The sequence below is a fragment of the Acipenser ruthenus genome, chromosome 2 (assembly GCF_902713425.1).
Source record: "Acipenser ruthenus chromosome 2, fAciRut3.2 maternal haplotype, whole genome shotgun sequence".
Taxonomy (NCBI): domain Eukaryota; kingdom Metazoa; phylum Chordata; class Actinopteri; order Acipenseriformes; family Acipenseridae; genus Acipenser; species Acipenser ruthenus.
In genome coordinates this window covers 37,613,312-37,641,286 of record NC_081190.1, presented here as the reverse complement: position 1 = coordinate 37,641,286, position 27,975 = coordinate 37,613,312, and the positions used below count along the sequence as shown (strand labels likewise).

The window sequence follows — 27,975 nt, the reverse complement described above, 5'->3', positions numbered from 1 at the left end:
AACACACCATTTTGTTATTATTTACAGCCTAGATGGGGTTAAAATGCCCCATCCAGATAAAATCGTGAGAATGCGTGGTTAACAGCAAGTGATTATTGACAAACTGGCTGTTGACCATGCATGTGAGAAACCCTGTGCCGAATGTGGCAGAGGGATAAACTAGGTAATTAATAGCCAGTTAATCCTTCTGCCACAATATAAAAACCTGCAGCTTTGGCTGAATGGGGTGGGTTGTCCAGAGGAGGAAAGAGACAAGTAAGAACAGATACTGAAAGTAAATAATTGCTACTCGTGCTGGCTGTAAACCAGCATGATACTTGTTTGAGTTAGTGTTCCCTTTGTTTTGTATTTTGTCTGTTTGTTTTGACCAGCGAGCCATTTTGTTTTATAAAATGTTTCTGTTTTGTTCAATCTTTTTATTTATAATTAAAATGCGCCATAGTGCTTTCATACCCTGCAGTATTGTCTCTGTGTGTGCTATTCTCTTCCTGGCCTGACGTCGCCACGAAGACAGAGCTGTTTTTTCTATGTCCTAAGTGCATGTGAGCAGGTGCACCTGTTTGGTCGGGGGTGTGTGATCGAGTCATGACCCCATGACAATAAAGTTTGCTGTTTTGCGAACAAGATCTTTCGCTCTTTCGATAGTTTCGCTCAATATTACAGTATATTCATCACTGCCGTGAGCAGAAATCTAGTACTTAGATTTATATACTTTACTTTATATTATATACTTAGATTTATTATATTTTACAAACGTAAAATATAATGTCTATAAGGATCATGCAAGTTTATAACTGTGAAAACAAATTACATTTCTTGTGGTTACAGTTCTTTTTCAGGAAGGCATGCATATAAGCTATATAATTATTATTATTTTTTTAAATCAAAAAGCTTACACTGCCCCTAACTTAACCTCGCACTCGCATCCAGCAGCTGTGCGTGCAATTATTATTATTTTTAAACCTGACTTCGACATATTTCGCACAACCCGCCCGTCTCCAGACATGTTCCATAGCCATAACGTGACGGTGTAAACAGACGGTGTATGTCTTTGACGTCTTAAGTAGGGGACACAGCTCATTTGTATACCTCTGAATGGTTACATAACACCTCTTGCTAACAATCCGTGACGGTAAATCACATCTAAATCCATTACTGGCCGGTAAAATAACCCGGCAGTAGTTTTATAAATCGGTGTTAAATACTGCCCAGTATTTATTTATTTTTTTAACCACCATCTTTTATGCATATGGTCCCAATGTCTTCCCTTCTTTTCTTTCAGGAATAGCCAACATTCATTAACTCCACCAAAAGGAACACTGGCAAACTAATATTAAACTCTTTTTAGTAAGAAAAAAAGGAATACAATACAAATATGGAGTCTCCTCTTTCATATTCAATATTTCTCCCTGCATTGACAACCATCCGCCCCATCATAACTGAAAACTAGCAATATAGCACGACCCTTTGCAGCCTCTGTCTGTCACCCAGGTTTTGACAAATAAGCAAACTTAATTTTTATAAATTGCTCAATAAATAAACACTGCATGGCTAAAAAAAAATGTCATCCTGAAAGCTAGTGATATTTATTTATTTATTTTAACAAAAGTTAAATATGACTCATCAGCCTGTATATTATGTGTTTAACCATTTAATAAATCACATAGCTTCACTTTTACAGTATATATTTTACTGGTTTTTGTATTCCTTTACTTAAGGGATGGTACTGCAGATTGTGTTCCTTGACTGATAATGAAAGAAGTGCTTAAACGTTTTCTATTGTTTTTCTCCTGCAGCTGTGTACATTGCAGTGTCATCTATTCTGACGTGTCTGCCCTCAAGTCTCACATCCAGGGCTCTCACTGTGAAATATTCTATAAATGTCCTATCTGTCCAATGGCATTTAAATCAGCACCAGGCACCCACTCACATGCCTACACACAACACCCTGGAATCAAAATAGGAGAACCCAAGTAAGTAATACAACTGTATAATTTGGGGAAACAAAATGTAAACTTCCTCCCAGTTCATCCTGAAGTTGCACAGACAACTTTATGCCATGAATGCAATTCAAGCCAAGGAATAACTTTGGATCAGGAAAAAATTCTTACCACTATAGATGTACGTGTACAGACTGTAGAAAAATCAATCAACGTCAAGAAAAATTTGTTTTGATAGTGACCGCACAGCCTGGAGAAGTTATTTGTAAAATACATTTCTTCCCTGGCTGTTTCTACAGAACTGGAACATGTACAATTTTTAAATTTAACTAATATCATATAACAGGTCTCAAACTATGGAATTACAAACATGCAATAGGTTTTAAAACTGGCAATGTCTTGAATATTACCTAATTTTGTAGATGCAGTCAACTTTCATTAATATGAATTTCAAGGGACCAGCAACAACATTAGTCTTATCAGTAATTATCAGGAGTGTAACCAAATGCATACTGTTAGTTTTTTTTAGTAATGCTGTAATCAGATTTAAATTACAGTACATTGAAAGGTATTATACTTTTAAAAGTACTATGCATTTTATTGAAAATGTGGTTATCAGTGAATTTTTAAAAGTATACCGGTACATTGCAAATGAACTGCACTTGAAACCTGCATGTCCCATTCTGATCAGGGGATTGTTAAACCACAATGCAAGGAGTCCTCAACATCAGGGTATTGAGCAAATCGGACGCTGATTACTTGTTTCATAGGCCTGTATTATTATATACCGGTTTTTCAGAGTGGTTGAGCTTGAATGTTGAAATATGTAGCAACATCTGTCTTTTCCTTGTGAATTCTTGGTGCATTATCCACCACTTTTAACACCTCCAATGGTGTTAAAGGATCATGCAAGTTTTTTTTCACTATTTCCTGGAAATGACATGGATGCACAATGGCAACACAAAATGTATCACAGGATCAGTAGCCCCTAAACAGCCCTAAAATACAGTACAGAGGCAATAATCTGGATGCTAGTTAATACATTTCCCAATATCCTTTACACTCTGCCGTTCGAACTAAGGCATTTAGGTTTATTCAGATTTTTTCTTCCCTGGTGGGGCTCCAAAATAATTTGCACAAACAGGAAATTTGTGTTAAGTGGATTATAAGAAGTCATTTTACAATAAGCGACTGCTAAATTTGGCCGGGACCATGCAGAAAATTCGTAGTATCAGAACATTTGTTTAATCCGAGTTCATTTTAATGAGAATTGATTGTATTTTAATTTGGTAAACTGAAATTAAACTACTGTAAAATGAGAAACAAAGTGAGTGACTTGTATTTTTTCAAATACAGTGCAGATTTTACTATTTGATCTGTTTTAAATGAAAGTAATTGGATAACCATTGAAAACTAATTCTACAGTGCAGTTTCCATTGACATTTTGGCTGTTAGGGTCTTAATTGTGTTATCTGGTAGGCTTTAAATTGAATGTAATTTCCTTTCTGTGAGTGAACCTTTTATCCTCTTTGTTTTGTCATCTATTATCTTGTGACTAAGAAACATTTTACATCATTAACATTTTAGCATCTGTTAAAAAAAACTAGCAAGAAACCACTATGTTGCACATAGGAGCTCCACAATTCATAGTAAAGACTTCTTCTGTAATTAATTGATGCAGAACATGCTATGAAGCATTTGCCTTTTGTTTCTGATTTAATTCTTAAAGCTCTTGTTTTCTACATATCTGTATTTTGGTAGAGCAGTCTTTTTATTCATGTGTTCCTTATTTTCCATCATTAATAACCCCTGTGTGTTTGTCTTTTCTGCCTACAGGTTAATATACAAGTGCTCAATGTGTGACACCGTGTTTACTCAGCAGGCTTTGTTGTATTCCCACTTTGATCAACACATAACTAATCAGAAGGTGTCTGTCTTCAAGTGCCCTGACTGTTCAATGCGATATGCACAGAAGCAGCTTATGCTGGATCATATAAAGGTATTATACTTTATTTTGTAATGTTAGTTAAACATCTTAAAAGAATCAACAACCCCCTTCCGGGCCTAATTAAGGAGGAAACAAGAATAATGAGAATCTGCACACTTTAATACAGAATAAAATTAACAAAGGTGGGTTGAGGGCATATAGTCATGAAAATGCTGGGATAGTATTCACTAAATTGTTATAATTTACATATATTAGTGCTTGTTCAATTTTGAAGAAACCTGGTTTGGACATTCCTTAGGGCAAGTGTCCACCCGCCTATCTGTCTATATGTTAAACTTACATTTTTACCTACAGTGGATGAATGTCATGGTGATGACTATAATTAAGAATCTTGTATGAGTTCATCAACCCACTGCCGCTGACACACCTACTACTGCTAAAATCACACAAACCATTTAAACTGGCAACTTTAAATTGTCAGTGTTTTGGAAACTGAAAAATCTAGATGTAGTTGCTTCACTTTGACCTGTGATCTAAGATGGCTGCCATGTGACTTTTTGGTTTCTGGAGAATAGCCATAATGCTTTGAGATATTAGCTTTATACAGGTAGACAGGTGTATTCTGCGATTCTCTAGGTCAGGTTCAGTCGTGGGTGTTGTACAACAAACATGAATTACCGTTTTTTCTGACAGGGTTTTTTAAAAATGTTTTCTGCAAAGCTGCTGCCACCAAAGAGTCAAAGCCTTGTATCTCAGAACCATTTGAGGTAGTGACTTCATATTTGCAGGGTTATATACAAGCTTCATTCCAAACGAGTTACTGACATTGAAATTGAAAAATTGTATGCGACTTAGTAGCAGTCAAGTGATTTAATGACCTTTAATTACTAAGTGCACAACTACTGAGCATTAACCAGAATCACATTTCTAAGTGTACATGTCTAGGCAAAATGACTGCCTGTTGTAATGTTCTTTTGCAACTTCTATTAGTATTATTAAAATATTAAGCATTGTACCTTAATGTAAAAATGCTTTAATACCTATAATAAATACAATATTTTCAATTCATGTCTTTATCTTTTAAACACAGACTATGCACGGCACGCTAAAATCAATTGAGGGTCCTCCAAACTTGGGTATAAACTTGCCCCTAACCATCAAGCCAACAAACCCAGTTACCACCAGCCAGATCAACAAGGATGTGAGTCCTGTCAATGGGACTGAAAAGGCTGACAAGAAACCTCCAGCATCTCTAAAGAAAACTGCAACTATACCTACTTCTCCCAAGAAAGCAAATAACCCTGGGTGGATGTGCCGGGAATGCGACAGGTTATTCACGCAGCGAGAAGTCTACGTATCTCACATGAGGCGAGAGCATGGAAAGGTGGGGACATTTTTACAGCACAACACTCATTTTGTATTTTATTATATGCATTAACCTTTTATAGCCACCAACTTCATTAATTTTAGTCCGCTTGACATGGAATATATACAATTATATTAAGTTACTGCCAATGCAGAATGAATTGATGGATCAAATGGTTTAAACATTTCAAAGTACTTTCAACTGTTCTAGAAGCAGTTATTCATGATTGGTCTTGCAGTAATGCATGTTTACAGTACTCAGTTTTGTGCTTTCTCTTAAAACTCAGCAAATGAAGAAGCACCCCTGCCGTCAGTGTGACAAGTCCTTCAGTTCCTCACACAGCCTCTGTCGACATAACCGCATTAAACACAAAGGCATCCGCAAGGTCTACACATGTCCGTAAGTACACGTTTTTGTTTTGCTTTTATATACAGGCTTTAGCTTTACATACACCCTTATTTTATATGCGTTTTATTAATTCAAGTTATATTCATTTTCAAGTGTTAATTAAACAGAATTAATTAAATTCATATAAAGCAAAAACATTTAACACAAGTTATCGATTACATATTTGAGCTCCCCAGCAAAATGTGCACCACAAATCATTAATCAAAGATGACAAATATGGCATTTGATGTCCATATAAGTAAATCCTTTAGTTTTCAATCCTGTTGGTTTGCTATTTATGCAGTACTTAGATGTCTAAATCCCCTCATAGGGTAGGGTTGATTTAGATAGCTGATGTTAGGAGCTGTAGCTTTAGAGGTGTACTGGTGGAATATAAAGAAGTATTGCAACACATGCAAATAAATAGGAAGTCTACATTTAGGACATTAACAGCTGATTTCACAGACCCCGATTTTAGCACGAATCATACTACCTAATGTTACCTTAGGTAAGGTGATCTGTGAAACCAGCCATTTGGCATTATCACCTCCTGCCATATAGATGATATTATTTTATATTTTAGATACTCTGCGCATCCTATTTGTGTATCATAAATAATTTGACCATTCAGGATGAATGTGATCCTGCTTAAGATGTGATCAGTGCTTCAAATAATGCAAGTACAGTACACCTTCGGCTATGATGAACCTGGCCCCTGGACCCCAAATAAAAAAAACAAAAAAAGCTCATATAAACACACACTGTCAATGTCCCGGTCTGTGCCACCTCTGCAGTGAAGTCAACTCTTTTGTATTAATAAAAAGCGCGCACTGTGTAACTGTGCCTCTGAAATGAAAATCTTTTTATGTTGCAACAAAGCTGGAAACTATAAAAACATTTGAAAAAAGAGTAACGCAGGCATATCTCTGTCATGAAAATAGGTTGTCAAAAGGACAGTTTTTTTTAGCTTGTTCAGCAACCATGTCGCAAAGCAAAATTGATTGAAGAAAAAACAACAAAAAACAAAGAAAACTTGAGGATCTGATGAACTTTTCATGTCAAACTTTTCATGTCGGTTGATTTGGAATAAAAGGTCAGTTTGGGATTCTTGCATGTTGGATTGAGATTTGGTACACTTTGAAACGATTCATGTCAGATTGATTTTGAATGAAAGGTCAGCTTCAATTCGATTTTTGCTTTTTGTACTGTGTTTTATAAGGATAAAGCAAAGGCAGAATACTGCATACATGAGACAAACAGGTACATGTAATTATTCACAATCTCATCTCATTAACTTACTCCAACAGTTTATTGTTCATTTTGATTGTCCTTTTGCTATAATGAACCCCTCGATATACAGAACAAAAGGCTTGGACCCCAACAGGTTCGTTATAACGAGGGTGTACTGTAATTGCACTCAGTTCAAATACTATATCCAATTCCAATTTCCAAGCCACCAAATGACTTATACTATTATAATTGTGTGGGTTATTGTACAGCTTGCCTGATGTAACCAAGTAATGTTCTGTTTATATAAATTAAACTTTGTTACATGTTACATTTAATAATTATTTATTTATGTTCTGCTTTACAAAATAAATTGGTAAAAAGAAAACTTGTTTCGAGGAAATATGAACTCTAAAGACTGAGTGCATTCAATTTCATTGAGCTATCTGCTTAATGCAAATGTCAAGAGCCTGTAAATGTAGGTTTTGATTATACTTTGTTCTCTCTGGTCTAATACCTAGACAGAATAACACTACAAAGTCTCTGAACTTTAATGTGCCTTTGGTAATGATGTTTTGTCAGAATTATATTAAAGGACTTAAGAGAGCACTTAATTTCACTCACTGGTACAGACTGGCTTAAGATATCAAATCCATCCATCATTGTGTAATATTTCCACAACACTAATGTTTTATGAAAACTGACGTTAAATCCTCAGTATAGTCATATTTCTGGTAAACGGCATTCTTTCTTTCCATATATCAAAGAATATGGTACCTGATTTTGAAAATGAAATAACAACTTAGTCTTTATTGCTAGTTTATTAACATTTAACTGTTGTATTCCTTTTAGATACATATCATTTCACAATTTGGCCCCAAAAAAGGAACAAAACAATGTTGTTATTAATGCCACAACAAACAGTATTATCACCTGGGCAGCTACTTGACCAATGATCAAATCTGAAGCCTGAATGGGGATACATGCTCTTAAGCGGGCAGCCGGTGACTGGATGTTAATGGTTTTATTTTTGTCATATATAGTGTTTGCGCCATTCATTTTTTGAGCGGTGTACAATAAATCAGACCAGTCTGCAAGGTGGATTCTGAAAATATTGTGTACCACTAGAGTGAAGATATTGTAGCGTTCGTCAGGTTTGAGTGAAGCAGGACTCGGGAGACATAGTGGGATTGCAAATAATACCAGTTTATTATTTGTTTGAACCGATATAAACAACGAATCCCTGTTTAGGCCCGGGTTCACGACAAAATAAAACTCAAAGTAACGTCTATCAGTTTCACTCTCTCAGACACCCTCCCTTGAGCCTGGGACAAACATGGGCGGAAAAAGCAGCATTTCGCCAGGCATGTCGCTCACCGTTTATTTCTATGAGACTGAACTCACATTGACCAAAAAATAACTTGGCAGAAAAGTATCGCTGCGGCAGAATTTTAAAATGGCAAAATATCGCTAGGTGAGCGATATTTTGCAGCTGAGACATTTTCCCTTGTGTCAACTCTACCTCTAACCAATCCGATGGGTGGTGTGGGATTGCATAATATGTCATATCTGGATAAAAACTTCAGAATATCCATCAACATGATTTGTGTGATTTATTTTATACTACTTCATCACACACATAATTAACAAAAAGTTGGCCTGGTTTTATTGGTGCCTGTTAGGGGTAATGAAGTTATTGATATTTAATTCTGTAACAACAGAAAGTTAAGGGGAAAAATTAAGCTTTCAGAAACATAAGGCAATTTTTTTAAAAGCATAATGAAGTTTTGCCCTACTAAATTAACACCACGTTTATTTAAAATGTAACAAGAAATCTCAAACACAGATTGAAGCAATACATGTACATTTCAATTATGTAACCTTTAAATAAGCTCACTATTCATGAATGACAAGGTTGTGTTGAGATGATGGGAAACTTCCTGCCGTTTCTTTCATGCTCCGTAAATAACAATATTTTCTTTAATAAATTAATTGCATATACTGATCTTATACTGCTAAATGGCATATAATTTAGTTTGAAATTCTCCCTCTTCCATCCCATCATCACTGGAACTCTCCAGTCTATAATTTTGTGGCCAGTTTGGCTGTATTGGTAGGGGCATGATTTACTTTGGAAACCGCCACCGCATACGCTGTTGTGTGTCCACCAAGTGGTGCCGCGCAGCTCATGTGTTCCCCAGGCTTTACTCTACCCCCAACTCCAACATTCCTACTCTCCAGACTCGCCTCAGGATCCTCCCAATCACTTTACAGTACAGGCCCCTTGTTCTCAGCCTGTCTCTCTGTCTCTCACGGTCTCTCAGCATTCCTTCAGGTTCAAGTCTTGGCGCAGTCTCCTGCTGCAGAGGCTTGTTCCCCCTGTATATAGCCTCGGAGGGGCCCCACCCACCACCGGGATCGACCGGTCAGATCCATTCCCCGCAACCCTCCGGCTCCCGCCAATTCTGGAGAGCGGCGAAGAATGACAGCAGCAGACGAGAGCTCCCCAGCCCCCCCCACACACACACAGTTCTCCTTCCCTACTCTAACGACGTGACCCATTCACTCACAATGCATGTAACCACAGACAAAGAGTCCTGGGTCGTTACAATATAATAATAGCTGTCTTAATTCATTTTTTTAGACACTGTCCAGATCCAAATCACACTTTTAGCAAACGGTTAATGTTGGAGAAGCACATTCAGCTAATGCATGGCATTAAGGATGCGGATGTGAAGAAAATTACAGGATCCACCAGCACTGAGGAGGTTCCAGAAAAAGAAGATCACAAGGTAAAATATAATTTGTAATGAATCTTCCTACTAGGGTTTTTCAGATTTTGACAGGCATACATAAACTAAAGTGACTGAAATGCACTGTTGGATCTTTGATTTTCACTGTTCAGATAAATTAAATAGACCCTGTGAACTTTTAAATAGGCTGATTCACTTTATAAGTTGTTGATTCATAATTACCAAAAAAAAGTGTTCCCTATCAAGTATGAAATGTAGTAACCATTACCTCATGGGTATTTATCCTTAAAGACCATGTAACCTGAATAGATATAACAAAGACTGCTTGTCAGAGCCTGTGACGCAGTCATGCTTGCCCCTGAGGGCATAAATAGACTGCATGCACAGATCTCAATATCATTTTTCCTTTCATCCCGTGGGGGATCTATTTACTCTATTTTAACCATGCTTGACTCCCCCCTCACCTCAAGAGTTTATTTATTGACCCCTTATTAGTATCACTCAATTTAATACAAATATGGTGGGAAGATGTTTAGGGCAACTGGTATAAAGATGTGCTGCCACTTTTTTGAAAATTACAAATCATCTAAACAGGTAGTTATTTTTTATACTTTTGCATACAAATTATTCTCTTAAATTTTTTTCAGGCCCCTAGCTCCAAGCGCAAACTGGAAGACACCGTTTTGGAATTCCGTCCACAAGGAGCAATAACGCAGCCCCTGAAAAAGCTTAAAATAAACGTTTTTAAGGTCCACAAGTGTGCTGTATGCAGTTTTACAACAGAGGACATTGTCAAGTTCCATGAGCACATCCCCCAACACAAATCTGATGGCTCCTCCTTCCAGTGCAGAGAGTGTGGCCTTTGCTATACCTCTCACAACTCCCTCTCCAGGCACCTCTTCATAGTTCATAAATTAAAAGAACCGCAGCCAGTATCCAAACAAAATGGGTCTGGGGAGGACAGCCAGCAGGAGAACAAACTAAACCAAGGGAGCATGGTCTCTGACAGTACCTCGGATAAAAAGTGCAAGGTTTGTGCCAAGACTTTTGAAACAGAAGCTGCCTTGAGCACCCACATGAGAACACATGGCATGGCTTTCATTAAGTCAAAAAGACTGAACTCAGCAGAGAAGTAAGAAATGTTTCATGAAAAAAAAGAATAATATCCAAATACTGTTTGTAAGCACTCACAGCAAAGAGTGAAATGTTCACACTTGCAGTGTTACCTCGTTATAAGGGTGCCCTTTATATCTTTGAAACCAGTTATATGGCGGTATGGTCATGGCTCCCATTTGCCCTATAATGTCATTTCACAATGCAGAACACAACTTACTCTTTACTAGGGCTTCTGAAGACAGCTTTATAAAGGGCAGCACTGTAGTACATTTTCAGCTGCTATACACTTCACTTTAGACCTCTTTTCTCCGATACACCCCTACATAATTACCCTTAAAACCTTTTTCTGTATTTAAAATACAATTTGTGAATATTTAAATAAAATCTCAAAAAACATTTTGTACACTTTAGTGTGTATATAGGTGTTGAATGTTTTTATAGGATATTTTCTTTTACAGTGTTTTCTGTGTCAGAAATCTTCAATTTCTTGTAACTATTTGGAATTGTTTGATACTGTGAAATAAGTTATAGCTTGAGATTTACTATATAACCTCACAAACTGCAGTATTCCATATTTCTAGTGTTGCCTAATGTCCAAAGACAAATACTTAGAACAAAAAACTACAAGTCTAGACATTATTTAATCCATCTAGTTCAAGATGGACAATAGGTGTTATACATGGGAGGTCAAAATGTTTGTGACATCGAATAGAAATATGCCAGACCCTATTTTAATGATCTAAACCACTATTGAACCTCCATTTACACAATGCAGTTTGGGTAGTTGTGTATCAAAGTTTTGAAAACCTCTGCTGGAACAACTTCCTTACCCGATATTGTTCACTTTGAAATATTTCTTACAAGGAAAGAGCTACAGAAATGTATCTGTCTCAGGGTAAGCTACACATTAGTAAATCAAATAGGTAATGAGGGCCTTACCAATTCCATTGGGAACAGGAGAGCTGGCAAAAGTGAACTGATAAAAAGCATACTTTATGAAAATACAGGTAGTGAACAAAAAAATGGAAACACATGGGTAAATGAGGGACACCAAGTATATTGAAAGCAAGGGCTTCCACACAGGTGTGGCTCATGCGTTAATTAAGCAAATAACATCCCAGCATGCTTAGGATCATGTATAAAAATGCTGGACAGGCCTGGTTGCCTATAATTATGGCTAGCATGGCTGCAAGTGACTTTGAAAGCCTCAGTGACTTTGAAAGAGGGGTGATTGTTGGGGCGCGTTTGGCAGGAGCTTCAGTGACCAAGACAGCTCAACTTGCTGATGTTTCATGAGCAACTGTGTCTAAGGTGATGTCAGCATGGAACTCCGAGGGAAAGACATCATTAGCAAAGGGCAACAGTGGGCAGAAGCGCATACTCCAGGATCGTGATATCCATGCATTAATTCGAAGTGCAAGGCAAAACAGGCGAGCAACTGCAGATCAATTGACTGCAAATTTCAACCTGGGGTGCGAGCAGCCAGTTTCATCAAAAACAGTCCGCCAAGAACTCCATAGAGCGGAATACCTTATTAAGTGACTTTATTAAGTGACTTTACATTGGTGTTTCCATTTTTTTGTTCACTACCTGTATATCCAGTGGCACGAATATTTTGACAATCCCTTGTACTTCAGAATAATGCATTACCGTTAATGCATAACAAAACATTGGGTTGAATACATTTACATATGCTTTTCTGACATGCAGTTTACAATTGTCTTCAAAACAATCTGTGCGTGGAAAATGTGTCTGGTTAAATTTGCTATCAAAAATAATTCTCTGTGAGAGTTTTTTTTAATTTTTTTTTGTATTTTTGTTTAGTTTTTGCTTTTATACATTAATGTATTTCTTTATATGATGTTTTGTATATTTGTTTTTTAAAATAAGTAATTTTAGTATAGACAACAAACTGCATGAGAAGCTGTAACAGTTGTTACCTGGGTCTTAGAATGTGTCTTGCTGCTGTTAGATAGGTGTCAGATGTCAATGTATGAAATGTTTATGTCAATAAAATGTGGAGGTTGCCCACAGTAGAATCTATTATCTCTCTAAAAGGTATACTTTTTAATGATTGAGTGTTTAGGTTATGCATGATGTGTTTCAACAGTCTTCAAGAGTTTTTAGTGTTTTGTGGATGAATGTGGGTGGGTCATGTGAGTGGTCCAGACCCAATGAGAAACTATCATCATATATGGTTGCAAAGGAACCATTTTTAAACATGTATACGGTGCCAGAATTTAATGTTGCTGGTGCTATATGCGGTACCCTGGCACTAGAATCTAAATGTGCACCTCTGTTAAAGAACACGCATGCTACAATAGTAAATCTCAAACATGGGTATTAGCGTAATTTCATTAAATAGCCCCGGTTTGCACCAGTTGGTAAATCAGCCCCATAGGCTTTTTTTGCAGGCAGACATATTCTCTCTTATTTTAGCTGAAGTGCTCATAACCCCCAATATACCATTTTAAATTAAGTAACACAACACAGTGAGTTGTTTAACAATTGCATTGTCTTTCTCATCTGTAGTGAAACTCATAAACGTGTAAGAACAGGTACATGTTAAGTTCCATCAAAATCAGAAAATAGGTTTTGGAAATAGCGAGGACTGCAGGGGGAGGTAATGATGTGTCCATTCATCTGTTATACTTAAAGTATGAAAGAAAACTAACTTAGACTTCAATAAAACGAATAATTGTATCAAAAACATCATGAAAGGGCTCCCGAGTGGTGCATCCAGTAAAGGGGCTCCGCGTGGAGTGCAAGATTTGTTCTATAGCCTGGAGATCGCAGGTTAAAATTCAGTCTATGTCATTGCCGACCGTGACTGGGGGTTCCCGGAGGGCGGCGCACAATTGGCCGAACGCCACCTGGGTAGGGAGAGCTTAAGTCGGCAAGGCAATCCGCGGTTCACTGCACACCAACGACCCCTGTGGCTTATAGTGCGCCTGTGGGTCTGCAGTGGAGCCATTCAGATCTGTGTTGTCCTCCGGCACTATAGGTCTGGTGGCTTCGCTGTGGATCCGCAGTGCGAAAAATGACGGATTGGCAGGAACATGTTTCGGAGGACGCGTGTTTCAGCCTCCTTTTCTCGAGTCGCCAGGGGTTTGCAGCGGTGAACCAGGATAAAAATAATAATTAGGCATTCCAAACTGGGGAGAAAACCAGGGTAAAAACCATTGGCGACAACTAAATTTAAAGAAAAAAAAAAAAACATTGAAAGGAAACCAGTGCATAAAAAACATCTGAAATAATAAAAAAAACACTCAATCTCCTTTCTTTAATTGGTAATTTGATTAAATACTGGGTTTATTTTACTTCCAAGATATTTTAGATATTATGCTTTTGATTTCCAGCTGATTCAAAATGAAGGATTATTAAAATAATTATTTAAATGTTGAAAGAATATTTGGATGTTCATCCCAGCAATAAATCTTGCTCAAAAAAATGGATAGGAGGCAGTCCTACGCCCAATAAATAATGATGTTCCAGCTGACTCATGCATGCTAATCTGGATAGTTGGGCTAATGGAAAGTATTAAGGTCAAAATCTAACACAACATAGCATTAAGGTCAAAATCTAGTCACAACCTTTCACACACAATAAATTATAATTTCTCCAATTTCCATTGGTATTAGGCTACAGAGCAGGGGTGAAATTAATTTTGCATACTTCAAACCACGTGTGCCCCTCAATCAGTATTTAAACCACAAGGATAAGATTGAGACCAGGTACCCAAAATGACTCGGTTTACATGCTTTAGCGTTCTTCTCTCAGTTTTAAGTTGTATGGCATTTAAAGAAAAAGTATCAAGAAAATGTATGCAAGACACCAAGAGATTTATTGAGGACCTTAACGAGGACATCCCAAGAGAGTATGCTGCTTTGAGTATGTACTACAATAATTGATATGTTTTGTGGATGAGTGTCGTTGGTTCATGTGAAACTTTGGTATATAAAATAATTGAAAACACAAAAGTTTCGATATTTTTAAAGACAGAGAATCCCCACAAGATGCCTGGTTTAAAATGTTTGTGGTGATTTGAAATCATTACAATAGTTGTGTCTATTCTTTTGTGCAACAAAATGGGTTTATCTGAAATTATAATAACAAAGATGAGGAGAAGGCATATTGTTTCACTGGACTCGCTCTTGGGCTGCAGACTGAGATATCCCCTGAGATAATATGAAAGTATGAGAATAAAAGCTAGATATATTTATTTGAATATTATTAGGGTGTTTTTGTAGCAGGCATTATTGCAGGTATAGGTATGAGGCAACAGTAAAGGAGTTTAAAGTGACAACAGTGGTTATAACAGCTGTGCTGTATAACACCTATTGCCCATCGTGAAAGCAAAATGTAGGTGTGTTTAACAAGTCATATTGAAATAAACACAGTTCAAGTAAAAGTCACTGAAAACTTGTATAACCTATTTTAAAATGTAAAAAAAGAAAACAAAAACTATGTTTTTGACAAAATACCGATACAATACGGTTTACTGTATAAAATCCATAATAACTATCTGTGGGTTGTTGAGTGCCAACCACCCCTGTGTGCCATTGTCTTCCAGTTAAGGACTGAGGGGTGTAATTATTTTGTTGTTGTTTACAGTGTATGATGCTTTTGGAAAAATGGGCAGCGATTTTGTGGGTGGAAACATGAACAGACCAGGATCATTCAGTGAATGCATTTTAGCCAATGCAGGTGATTTCAGTGGGCAGTACTGCCAGGTCATGTTAATACAGGTAAATATTATTAAAATAATAATAATAATAAAAAATGCTAGCCATGCATAATTTATTACATGATATAATTAAACATTTTGAGAAGCAAAGGTACAAATAATGCAGTAAGGGGTGCACACAATGCATTTTTTTTCAACTGCATCCATCTCTCACTTCATATTGTGTCATAAACGTAAATGAACATTTTTTACATATTCAATGTACACCATTTCTGGTGTGGTTGACACATTTTTGGTGTTTATTCGAGTACAAATTGCCCTGACGTACCCTCTCCAGGTGTGTATCTAACCATATATTAAATCCAACGTGCATACAAAAATATGTATGCAATTTCTAATCATTTGTTTTGCCAATAGGAACAAACTGGGTACTTGGTGGGCTTGTGTGTTCCAGATTCTTGTGACGAGGCTGAAATTGAAATATTAGTTGCAAATGGTAAGTACTGTATTGTTACTATATTATGTTAAGAAATCCTCTACTCCTTGCAGAATAATCCCAACGCAGCATTATCTGTCAGCACTTGTCATTCAGTTGTTTTATTTGATAAATGCTAGATTCCAAAATGGGAAAAAAGGAAGCCATTCTTTAGTGTAATTTGTATCCCTATTAAAGCTATTCTGTAAAAGAAGATTCAAATAAACTATGCACGCACCATATTTAAAAACAATTAAGAGCGGGCTACATAAATACTTGAACAATACTGATTCAATTGCTTTGAAACACAATATTACACAATCTTTAAATATTTAAAGGAATCTGAAAAGTATAAAACAAGATAATACCCATTTATTCCATTTACATGCTGTGCCATACATTATCATTCTGTACCATACGTTTTCATTTCCTAAACTTTGAGTTTTTCTTTTGTTTTACATTGCATCCTTTTTTTTGGCAGATGTATATAAGTATAAGGATACATCATTAGTGCCTCCCATTCCATCTGTGCTTCTTCACAACTCTACACAACAGATACCAGTATCCACAACAAAATGTCTGAAAAAAAATGGTACTCCAGATGCATCTGCTATAGTTTGCCTGTAAGTGTTTACGTATGCCTTGAAATACCAGTATGCATTTTGAGAAATTAATAAGCGTCATACGGTTTAATGTGGATCATTAAGCAGTGCTGAAAGGACCTGGTGTTCATATAACAAATCTCACTCAGAAAATTGATGTTCTAATCCCTAACGAAAGTGGATGGTACAGTCCGTGGGTAGCAGATTAATATCCACATTGCTTTTAAATATATATTTTATCTGATTCTACTGAAAATCATAAAATAAATTGTGTTTATACATCTGGTATGTGGACCAGCGCGGCTATTTACATGGTATAATACAGTTTTCCTTTTTTATAACCCCTTGCAGGTTTGTTTGCAGCTTCATTGTGGCACTTCCCCTAGGTGGAACTATTTATGTAGCCTTAATAAAATGGAAAAAACAAAAATGGAATCTATCCACTGTTGGTTCCAACTTTAAGTCAGATCCAAATCTTTACGGTACCTTTCTTCAACATGATGTGCACCAGAAACATGCCAATAGCTTCAGTGCAGATGTAGAATCACCAACAGAACACAAATCGGGAAGAGAAGTGGAAGAAAACAACAAAAATCGTAAGTATCCAATTAATCCAATCATAACACAAGGGCTTCCACAATGCTCAGTTATAATAAAGCTCTGTTTGCTGCAGCCAGTAGAACGTGTCAACCTGTGTTGTCATTGGACAGTGTGTGAATCTCTGATTTGTTTAACCAGACGCAATACCACACAAACAAGGAATGTGTGCACTGCCATTGCATTTCTTCAAAATTAGGCCTTTAATTATGTCTTGGCGGGGAAGAAGGAGAAAGGGAACGAGATTGCTTTAAGGATTTATTTTTTGTTAATGACTGTTTTCTAAGCCCATTTAAAATTAATTAAAATCACGTTTGCAGTTCACAAACCAGTTTTCAAAAATTCATTTAAAACAACAACAAAAAGGCATCTAATAGCTACACAATTTATTTTTGTCTTATCAGATGACTGTTTCTTTTCAGGTTTGGTTTACTTTTTGGATAATTTTATGAAAACATTCTCGTTGCAAAATAATTTTTCATCTCTGTGGGTTACAAAGGACAAAGGACATTATTCTGCACTGAATGGAATTCGAATTTTGAGTCTCCTGTGGATCATTTGTGGACACAATATCCAGTTAAGCTCTTGGGAAAACTTAGGTACTACCTAGGAAATGTCTGAAATTACAGCAGACCAGAAGGAAATGTGTTTCTAAAGGTTGTGTATTTGTATATTCTTGTCATAAATATAATACTCTCTTCATTTCATCTACAAGGTCAGTTTTTATTGAATGTACAAAAAGGATAAAAACTTTTTTTTAAATGGTTAAATAGATTGAAATTCATTCCCATTTTATATTAAATGCAGTCGTAGTAGGCCATCAGCTATAGTATGCTGCTTCATGATCACTTCCTTAGTTTCTGTTTATAATCAATTACCTATTTTTACAGGAGACTACACTAAGGTGTAATTAAAAGTGGTCTAATAAAGTATTTAATTGACTGTCCAAGCAAATTATATTTATATTAATTCTTCACTGTTTTGACCTTGTATTTAACACCCTTGGCATGCCAAAAAAGTGCAGAATAAGTGCTTTAAAGATTGTTGTCCGAGTGATCAGATGTGTATAAAGCATGCTTGTTCACAGTTGTATTTTGTTTTTACAGACAATGCTAAAAGATGGAAAGACAGTGTAGAAAACAATCCAGTTTACATTGTTGCATTAAGTGGACCCTCCTATTTAGCTGTGGATACCTTCTTGCTTATTGGGTAAGCATCATAGAATTCAGTTTATCCATTATAACAATAGACAGATAATATGTCTGCCACTGAAGCCCACCTTTTTTGATGTTCAGAATATCAGAAGATTTATTTTTCTTTTGCACACATATAATGAAGTCATCTGTGGAATATACACACCTGCTGTGCCTTATCTAGCCGACAAAGAGTACCTGAAATTGGGTATTGGTATATAACAAACCTGCTGCTGAAATGGAACATTTTAATTTTACTGTCTGTTTTGTATTTCATGGTTAATTAAATGTGTAATATGGGCTTTAACAGCTCCCTCTATCCCTCCATGGGGAAATCATTTTTTGCTGGTTTCACATTTGAGCACATTATGTTTTAGCAAACACCAAAGCGACTCTATGCCAGTCCTGTTGATATTCTAGCTTGAACTCATAGATACAAATATAGAGCAGGGATTTGATCTGCTGTTTATGTGTGGCTTTTTGTTTTGCAGTGGTCTCCTAAGTGTAAAATCACTTTTCAGCTTGATTCACAGAGCAGATGACAAGATGACCATACAGCTTGTGGGAACATTTTTGCTTAACAGATTAAAGAGGTACAATATGATTGCCTTATTTTATTGAAATAATTTAATAAAATAGAAATGGGGGGGAGGGATTTCATTTCTGTGGTTCTATTTTTACACAAAAAAGACATTGAAGACGGTCCTGCAAGTGGCAAACTTACCCGGGTTCGTCACATATGGTGGAGAATGCGGGCATAAAGTCTTCACATTTATTTTTTAATTGTCTTTGTGTAAAAGAAGAAAAAGAGAAAAAAATGAACAATGAAGAGCGACTCAAGCCACAGCAGGTTCCCGGAGATGCTGATGTTCTTGAACTTTTTTAGCTTGCCCCACAATGAGCAAGCTGAGCTGAGGCAACCGCGCCTTCGTGGCCTGATGGCAGTTTTGGTGAACTGGTGGGGACTGGGTCTACCAGCACTGGGAACTTCTCCCAGAAACCAAGGCAGAGTTGTTTCTACCAGAGCCGAAGTTCCAAACCGAGAGCCAGAGAGGGAGGAGCTGCCTGCCCGGATGCGAGCACAGGACCCCGAGCGTCTGCCGCCCAAGAGGGGGAAGCCCGAGCATCCACCGCCCAAGAGGGGGGAGCCAGAGTCTCCAGAGACAGAAGAAGACTACCTGCTGCTCCCGCCTCCACCGCCAGAGGGGGAATACCCGCTTTTGTTTTGTTTGATTTCTGTGGTTCTATTTTTTACACAAGAGTGAAGACGGCCCTGCAAATGGCAAACATATCCAGAGTTGTCACAGTATATATATATATATATATATATATATATATCAGTGCAGCAGTGTGGAGTAGTGGTTAGGGCTCTGGACTCTTGACCGGAGGGTTGTGGGTTCAATCCCAGGTGGGGGACACTGCTGTTGTACCCTTGAGAAAGGTACTTTACCTAGATTGCTCCAGTAAAAACCCAACTGTATAAATGGGTAATTGTATGTAAAATAATGTGATATCTGTATAATGTGAAATAATGTATAATGTGATATCTTGTAACAATTGTAAGTCGCCCTGGATAAGGGCGTCTGCTAAGAAATTAATAATAATAATAATAATAATAATAATAATAATAATAATAATAATATATATATATAAATTATTTTCTGCATGCCCAGTTGTGTTGCACTAAATAGATTTGTGTTATTGTGTGTTGCAGGATCCAGCCTCTCCACATTTTCATGGTTTGCCTATCTATTGGATTACTTTCTGTTGTCCCTAAGGGTTCCTTCTGGAGTTTTGCAGAAATGCAGATAGATATTTGTAAAAAATATTGGTGGACAAACATGCTGCTTATAAATAATTTGTTTTTTTACCCTAACTCGGTATGTTTAATTTCACTCTTTTTCCTTTTATTAGTAGTAGTCGTTGTAGTACTGAGAGGGGTTTAAATGTACAATACATTTCTGAAGAAGGGGTGATGATCATTTGAGTAATAATATTCCATAAAATATCCTAAGATGTTTTAGTAACATAAAAGAGGAGCATTTTTTAGCTGCATATATGCAAATATACAAACAATTCAACCCAAAACAGCTCAGTCATGCACATTATACATATGGTGTATGTGGTGCATTTAAATGGAACTGATTCATCATTACAAGATGTCTGTTTTGTTGGGGCCTACCACTCCAGTTCATTGCCATTTTATTAGACTTAGAACTCAAAACTAGACTTTTAAATATTAACAGTTCATATTGTATGCTATATTTGGTTACCTGTTGTTTTCCAATATAAATGTGTGTTTTCTTATTTTTAGTGCATTCCATGGTCATGGTATCTGGCTATTGATGTCCAGTTCTATTTTACAACACCTTTGCTGGTTTTTCTGCTCCGAAGGTAAGTGCAGGAGTACTTGTACTGGAAGATAAATAAAGTTAAGCTTTAAATTGTGTTGTTGTGTTTTCCATGCTTTAAGAAACATCTGTGTTTGCAACTTTTCCCTTTTAACATACTTTAGTAAACCTTTTCAAGAAAATTCAGTATTAAAACCCCATGTAGGGTGGGGAATTTGTTCATTATTATTATTATTATTATTATTTATTTCTTTGCAGATGCCCTTATCCAGGGTGACTTACACTTGTTACAAGATATCACATTATTTTTACATAAAATTACATTATTTTTTACACATTATTTTTTTTACATACAATTACCCATTTATACAGTTGGGTTTTTACTGGAGCAATCTGGGTAAGGTACCTTGCTCAAGGGTACAGCAGCAGTATCCCCCATCTGGGATTGAACCCACAACCCTCCTGTCAAGAGTCCAGAGCCCTAACCACTACTCCACACTGCTAGATCCCTTACTCTAGTACAATTTACTCAAAATCTGAAGCTCTACTCCTAACATTGCACTACATCACAATGTGACAAGATATTAGCTTACCAGTTTTCTGGAACCTTCCAATACCAATAAATAGACCAAATAATATGCCTATTACTCTACATAGAAATTCTGGGGGGGAAATTATCAAATATATTGGTAGTACTACTCCTTCACAGTAAGTGCCTCTCAACTTCACACTGTACATTGCACTATAATTTAACAAAAAAACAACAACATTGTTTTCTATCTTTACAGAAATACATGCACACTGATTGCTGTAGCAACCATCTTCCTTTTAATTCCCTGCTTTATCAGTGCCTTGCTAACAGCTTATTTCCAATTACCACTGTATCTACCAAGTGAATGGTAGGTATTTGTTTTGTATTTTTGTATTTCATAAAACATCATGATGAACCCTATTATAAAGCAAAGAAAAAGGCAAATAAATGAATGGTATAATAAATGAATTAATGAATTTAAGCCCATATCTTTTTAAATGCATAGATTTATAAAGTGCTTATGCAGAACTGCAGTATAACTTGTTATGAAAAAGGTGCATTAGCCCCTCAAGGCGCAATATGTACATGTTTGCATTTCTAATTGTAATTTAGGTTATTCAGTACATATTTTCAATGATCGTACCCAGTATCTGCCAAGGTTTCACCTTCTTAATAACACAATATAACAGTTATGACACCTAACCTAAGCATTTAAAACATTAACACAATATTCCCATTGTATATCACTGTATACAGTATCAGGAATCATGTATCTAACAATAAACATTTATTTCAGGATTCACAAGGCATACTTTGAATATTATTATAATAAGCCGTATTCCAGATATGGTCCATATTTAATTGGAATCCTTCTGGGCATGTTCATGAACGCCAAGAAAGAGCGTCTTTTAAAGAAACAGGTAATTTAATGTAATAGTTCTTATTTCCACTTTTCACTGGTATTGCTTTTTATGCCTGTGGTACACTTGTTTCCAGTGGTCGTTATCTAAAATTAGTTTAGTAAATGCTAATTATTTATATAAATCTAACCATTATACAGGGTAAAGATTAAGTCACATGACAAGAAAATACCGAATACAGGTAATAGTGGGTAACATATTAATTGGAGCAAAGATTGTACTACATAATAACCTATGAAATACTTAAAAAAAGCCTTGGTTCTCGTTCAGTGGCAGGCTGCAGTTGGCTGGATTTCCTCTTTGACCTCCATGGCTTTGTTGGTAGCCCTAGCGTATGTTTTACATGAGGTTCCCAATTATCCGTCTGCACCTCACGCTATATACCAGGGGCTGCACAGGACTCTCTGGGCTGTTGCTGTTGCCTGGATAATATTTGCTTGTGATGAAGGTTTCGGAGGTACTTTGTTAATTTACAGTGTTACTTTATTGTCTGTGCTGAATGTCAATAAGCTGTATCTTTACTGTTACTGCAGTTCAACAGAACTGCATTGTGACCCAGTTTGTAGTGTTGTAGTGATAAGAACATTTGAACTTTTCTAGACACCTTACTAGATTAATTTAATAGTATAGACCATTAATTTAACTTGCAGTGCAGAAAATTGACTGTTTTTCTTTTTTAAATTATCTTATTTAACAACCATTAAATCGCTTGAACCAGCAAGACCAGCTCTGATCAGGACAGACCAGTTCTGGTCATTGCTTGAATTTCTAACAGAAAATACTACTTCAGCTGAAGGAAAATGTTACATATTAATACTTCGCCCTTTAACAGACTTTCAGAGCTGTTAAATTCTCAAGCCTTTTTTTAGCTTTTTTTAGCTTTACAGTAGCTTTACACATATTAAAGAGTAAATAGCTTTAAATTACATTTCTTATTGTCTTGTGCGGTTTTTTTTTTATAGTAGTAAAAGCAGATCAATTTACTAAACACATACTCTGTATTGCCAGCAATACAAAAGTAAACTAAATCCAGAGCAGGTGTTCATTAGATGGCATTGACACTTATTAACACAAAATAGACACTTTGGCTGACATAAATGTCTATCTGGAAACTGGAATTTAACAGCAGCTTTTGAACTCAAGCCAAAGCACCTTAGCACAAACTACAGTATATCAAAAAAAGAATCAAATGATTTGATTCAAACATTGTAAAAAGGCGAAGAGAAAGTAGAAATTATAATTAAAAGCACATATCCTAATTACTCAGTCTTATGTGTGTGGGAGGATGGGAGGATAGTTAGAAGGGACTCAGTTAACCATCGTTTTTATATGATTTTTTTAAATATATGTCACCTTTAATACATACTGATAGTTAAACATCAGTTTGAACTTAAATTACAATTGTGATACTATTATTACTGTATTTGAATTCTTCTGCATTTGTAACACTTTTATTTCTTTTTTTAAGGATATATAAATACATTTCTTTCCCTAAATGTGTGGATCCCATTTTCAAGCATCAGTTTTGCATGCTTCATGATACACCCTCTTCTTATTATTATATTCAATGGAATTCAGGAAACTTTGTTCCATTATACAGACATTAACTTTGTGAGTATCAAAATCGTTACAATATATTTAATTCCATTTAAGTATACATATTGTGTTCCCAATTAAGGTGTCATTGCTAAGATTTAAATAAATAAATAAATAAATAAATAAATAAACTGTGGTTTTAGTGTTTTATATAAGTTTAGTTTACAAAAGTGGAACTAAGCAAATCTTCAAATATATGTAGACTAAAATTGATTACTAAAACAAAATCTATATAAGCAATAGCACAGAAGAAACCAAGTGCCAAATGTTTATATATATATATATATATATTTTTTTTTTTTACAGTTCTACCTTTACATGGGACACATCATTCTGACAGTCGCTCTGGGATATGTATTAACTGTGCTGGTTGAAAAACCATACTTATTTCTAAAGCGCCACATGAAATAATTATGGAATATGCAAGCTGTGGAAGGCACTCAAGATTTATACTTGCAATAAAAAAGCATGTGAATTTTAAACAAAAGAGAATATTTTGTGGATTTTAAGAACCAGTTGCAAATTGATGCCATGAATTGATTTTTTACTATAAAAATACATCAAAGTGATAAATCAAAATTGTATATTTTATGATATGTTCCACAATTTATTTATAAAAACTGTTAATTTGTCAGCATCTTGAAGTCTCTGGTTTTATATTTGCTTGTTTTACACAAACCTCTCAGTTAAATGAATACTGGGTTGTTCAGTTGGCTAGTAAACATCTAAGATACATTTTTACAAAAAGCCTGGTTCACTTCCCTGAATCCAGCTGTCCTAGTATTCTCACACTTTTTACCTGTTAATACATAGACTGAACTGCAGCCTCCATTCTCATGTGTTCTTCATTCCATTCACAATAATGAGCACTGTTGGCAGAGGACTAGACAAATAGAAAATATATGGGGGGAGGGTTCATTTTGAAGGACGACAGTGCCAAGATGTGAAGATCAGACCCTATTATGCAGGTAGTGGACAAAAAAATGGAAATACCTGGGTAAATGAGGGACACCAAGTATATTCAAAGCAAGGGCTTCCACACAGGTGTGGCTCATGCGTTAATTAAGCAAATAACATCCCAGCATGCTTAGGATCATGTATAAAAATGCTGGACAGGCCTGGTTGCCTATAATTATGGCTAGCATGGCTGCAAGAGGAGACCTCAGTGACTTTGAAAGAGGGGTGATTGTTGGGGCGCGTTTGGCAGGAGCTTTAATGACCAAGACAGCTCAACACGAGCAACGGTGTCTAAGGTGATGTCGGCATGGAACTCCGAGGGAAAGACATCATCAGCAAAGGGCAACAGTGGACGGAAGCGCATACTCCAGGATTGTGATATCCGTGCATTAATTCTAAGTGCAAGGCAAAACAGGTGAGCAACTGCAGATCAATTGACTGCAAATTTCACCCTGGGGCATGAGTAGCCAGTTTCATCAAAAACGGTCCACCGAGAACTCCACAGCGCCTTATTAAGTGACTTTACATTGGTGTTTCCATGTTTTTGTCCACTACCTGTATATTGAGGATATTATTTATGTATTTTTCACATTTTGGATGTTGACAATCATTCTGAGTGATTCCATGCCTGTACAATCCTAGTTGATTCCAATGAAATATCTTCTAGGGACCTTTCCACAGATGGATTCTGATACAGGGAAAAATGTGTAGAATTCAGTACTGGAGCAACAGTTGTCAGAACCACTCAGAATGGTTGTAAACATCGTAAAGGGTTAATGGAAAGAAAGGAAATTATATGATACTTGAAGCTTTTGAACCTTGAATAATATGTTTGCAGTATTTCTCTAGCGCCACTTTTCAAATGCAAACAGTTTAATATAGAATATACCTAATAAAACTATGAGTTAGTTGTATTGTAAAAGTGTATACTAAATGTAGGTAAATGTATGGTTGAAAAGAGACACACACAGCTAAAAAACACCATCCATGACAAGCAACTTGAGAGTTCATTGCTTCATGTAATAAAAATAAACCACGCTTTAAAAATTGCATTTTAATTAATGTTCCTTTAGTGCTACTTTTTGTTTATATTTGTTGGTGGGTGGATATGGTCTAGAGTTAACAAATGTATTTCAAAAAGGTTCATTTCAGACCTACAAATCAACAGATACTTGATGACATATTTACAATAATTCCTCTATAAATGTGCTCTTATCGTAACATTTTTAAATAATTTAAACAAATTTGATGCACACTACTAGCCCCATTTTAATGAAAGCACTGTATAAACTTTAAATACACACACACACACATTGAAATATTATACAAATAATCCACAGAAGCACTCTGTTACTGTATGTGTATGAATTTGGCCCATGCCACATTGAATAACTTATTGTGTGCCAGGCTGTGATCAAGGTCAATAGAGCAGCCACCAATTGGCCACATCAGTAGCATATTGTAAATGATATTGATGGCACTTTTTGTATTTTTATGTACTGTATTACATTTTACTGTATCGAAATAAATTTCCCTTTTATACAATACATCTTACAAATGCATATTTGCTTACAAACATGTTGTGAATGTCTGATTATGGGAAGTAAAAATGTTTTCTTTGCTATATCCTATTTACCAATCTAATTATATGTTACTGATTTTTTTTTTCCTGTTGAAACCAACGTCAGTCTGGTTGCATGAATAATAAAATACTAAATCAAAACTGACCTTATACAAAACAGTCAGGTAATATTTGTAGTGTGAACATTTTCAAACAACTGGTGGAGGGACTGCTGCCATGAATCTGCACCTGATGATGAATGTCTTGTCATTCACACCTCTTTTTATCTCCAAGATAATGACATGCAATGTGCTCCAAACAGATGATAACCTGCAGAATAGGGGATGCGTTCAGTGTTTTATGTAAGTAATTACTGTTTGATATTAAAACACCAGCTTCTGTCACCAATAAGAACCCTCTCGGATCACCACCTATTGAGTGGTGAAAAACATTGTTTATGTCACTGATCACCTATTAATGTCAGGCTAACTGAACTCAGAGAGTGTGTGGGAGAAGTAAATACAACTTGTTTAGCCTCTCTAAATCTGACCGTCATTGAAGGGTAAATGAAGACAATACAAGTTAAGAGATGTTTAAATAGCTGATTGTTTTATAATTATAGGGCGATTCCATGGTAAAAATCACCACCTAGAATAATTCACTCTTATCCTCTTTTGCATGAAACCGTTCATATGCTGACAGCAAATTAGAAAGGCAGGCAGGTGTCTTCTTTGTTGTTTTTATTAGACTACATGCTACATCTCCTGTAACTGAAATAACCTGAAAAAGACAAGCAAGTGACGTCTGTGACACTGTTATAGGATCATCTGCCAAATAGATGGATGCTAAATTGGTGCACATAGATCTGCTTAATCCTCTTGTTCATAAGCTCTGGAGCCTGTATCTCTGACCAATGACAAAGGATAATGTAAATGCATTATTATTATTATTATTATTATTATTATTATTATTATTATTATTATTAATAAACTTTAGACCATGATACCACAATACCAGGATCTAAAAACCAAGTAGCTTCAAATATCTTTTTTATATATATTTTGTACATTTCCCTACTATTTTAGTTTACTTTAATATTGATGCATTATATATTTCTCAAAATCTGCCTTTACCTTGATTGAAGCTTACTTTAGTATGGCTTTAGATACTATGGACCTCATTCACTAAACAGCGTTTATGTGTTTTACATGCAGTATACGGTGTCCATATTAGGATATCTTTGTACATCAGGCAAAAAGGAGTCATTATGTGCTCCCTCCTCTGAAACTCCCTCCTCTGAAATTCCCTCCTCCCTCCTCTGTAACTTCCTCCTCCCTCCTCTGAAACTCCCTCCTCCCTCCTCTGAAACTCCCCCATCCATCCTCTGAAACTCCCTCCTCCCTCCTCTGTAACTTCCTCCTCCCTCCTCTGAAACTCCCTCCTCCCTCCTCTGAAACTCCCTCCTCCCTCCTCTGTAACTCCCTCCTCCCTCCTCTGAAACTCCCTCCTCCGAAACTCCCTCCTCCCTCCTCTGTAACTCCCTCCTCCCTCCTCTGAAACTCCCTCCTCCCTTCTCTGAAACTCCCCCCTCCCTCCGTCATGCTCCATGCTCCCTCCTACCACCCACATAATTTTTTGCTGGCCTGAAGAGATCAGCCAATAAAGAACCGTTTCCAACTTTTACACGTTTTCATTGGTTAGATTAAATGCCAGTCATATTATCCAGGAGATAGCTAACTAAACACATTCAATGTTTGACAGCTGAAA

The 27,975-nt window shown here is 36.3% G+C and overlaps 2 protein-coding genes across 7 annotated transcripts in view; both read left to right on the top strand.

The window, feature by feature from the left end:
- LOC117409528 (zinc finger protein 532-like) overlaps nt 1-12,780 on the top strand; it is a 41,564-nt gene extending 28,784 nt beyond the window's left edge. For all 6 annotated transcript variants that reach the window (XM_058995568.1, XM_058995612.1, XM_058995601.1 and 3 more), the window contains 6 exons: nt 1,797-1,973; nt 3,777-3,939; nt 4,979-5,272; nt 5,541-5,653; nt 9,513-9,660; nt 10,269-12,780. In XM_058995568.1, the coding sequence (XP_058851551.1) occupies nt 1,797-1,973; nt 3,777-3,939; nt 4,979-5,272; nt 5,541-5,653; nt 9,513-9,660; nt 10,269-10,757 (1,384 nt within the window). In that variant the 3' untranslated portion in view covers nt 10,758-12,780. The remainder of the gene's footprint in view (nt 1-1,796; nt 1,974-3,776; nt 3,940-4,978; nt 5,273-5,540; nt 5,654-9,512; nt 9,661-10,268) is intronic.
- A 1,362-nt stretch (nt 12,781-14,142) lies between these two features.
- Nucleotides 14,143-26,199, top strand: LOC117408373 (O-acyltransferase like protein-like). The gene is made up of 15 exons (XM_058995556.1): nt 14,143-14,628; nt 15,352-15,485; nt 15,842-15,920; nt 16,381-16,522; nt 16,853-17,097; nt 17,521-17,697; nt 18,205-18,307; nt 18,783-18,884; nt 20,006-20,171; nt 20,606-20,685; nt 21,431-21,541; nt 21,971-22,094; nt 22,365-22,551; nt 23,563-23,705; nt 23,997-26,199. Exons 1-15 carry the CDS (start codon nt 14,481-14,483, stop codon nt 24,099-24,101), a joined length of 2,046 nt encoding a protein of 681 aa, XP_058851539.1. The 5' UTR covers nt 14,143-14,480; the 3' UTR covers nt 24,102-26,199.
- Nucleotides 26,200-27,975: the final 1,776 nt, after the last annotated feature.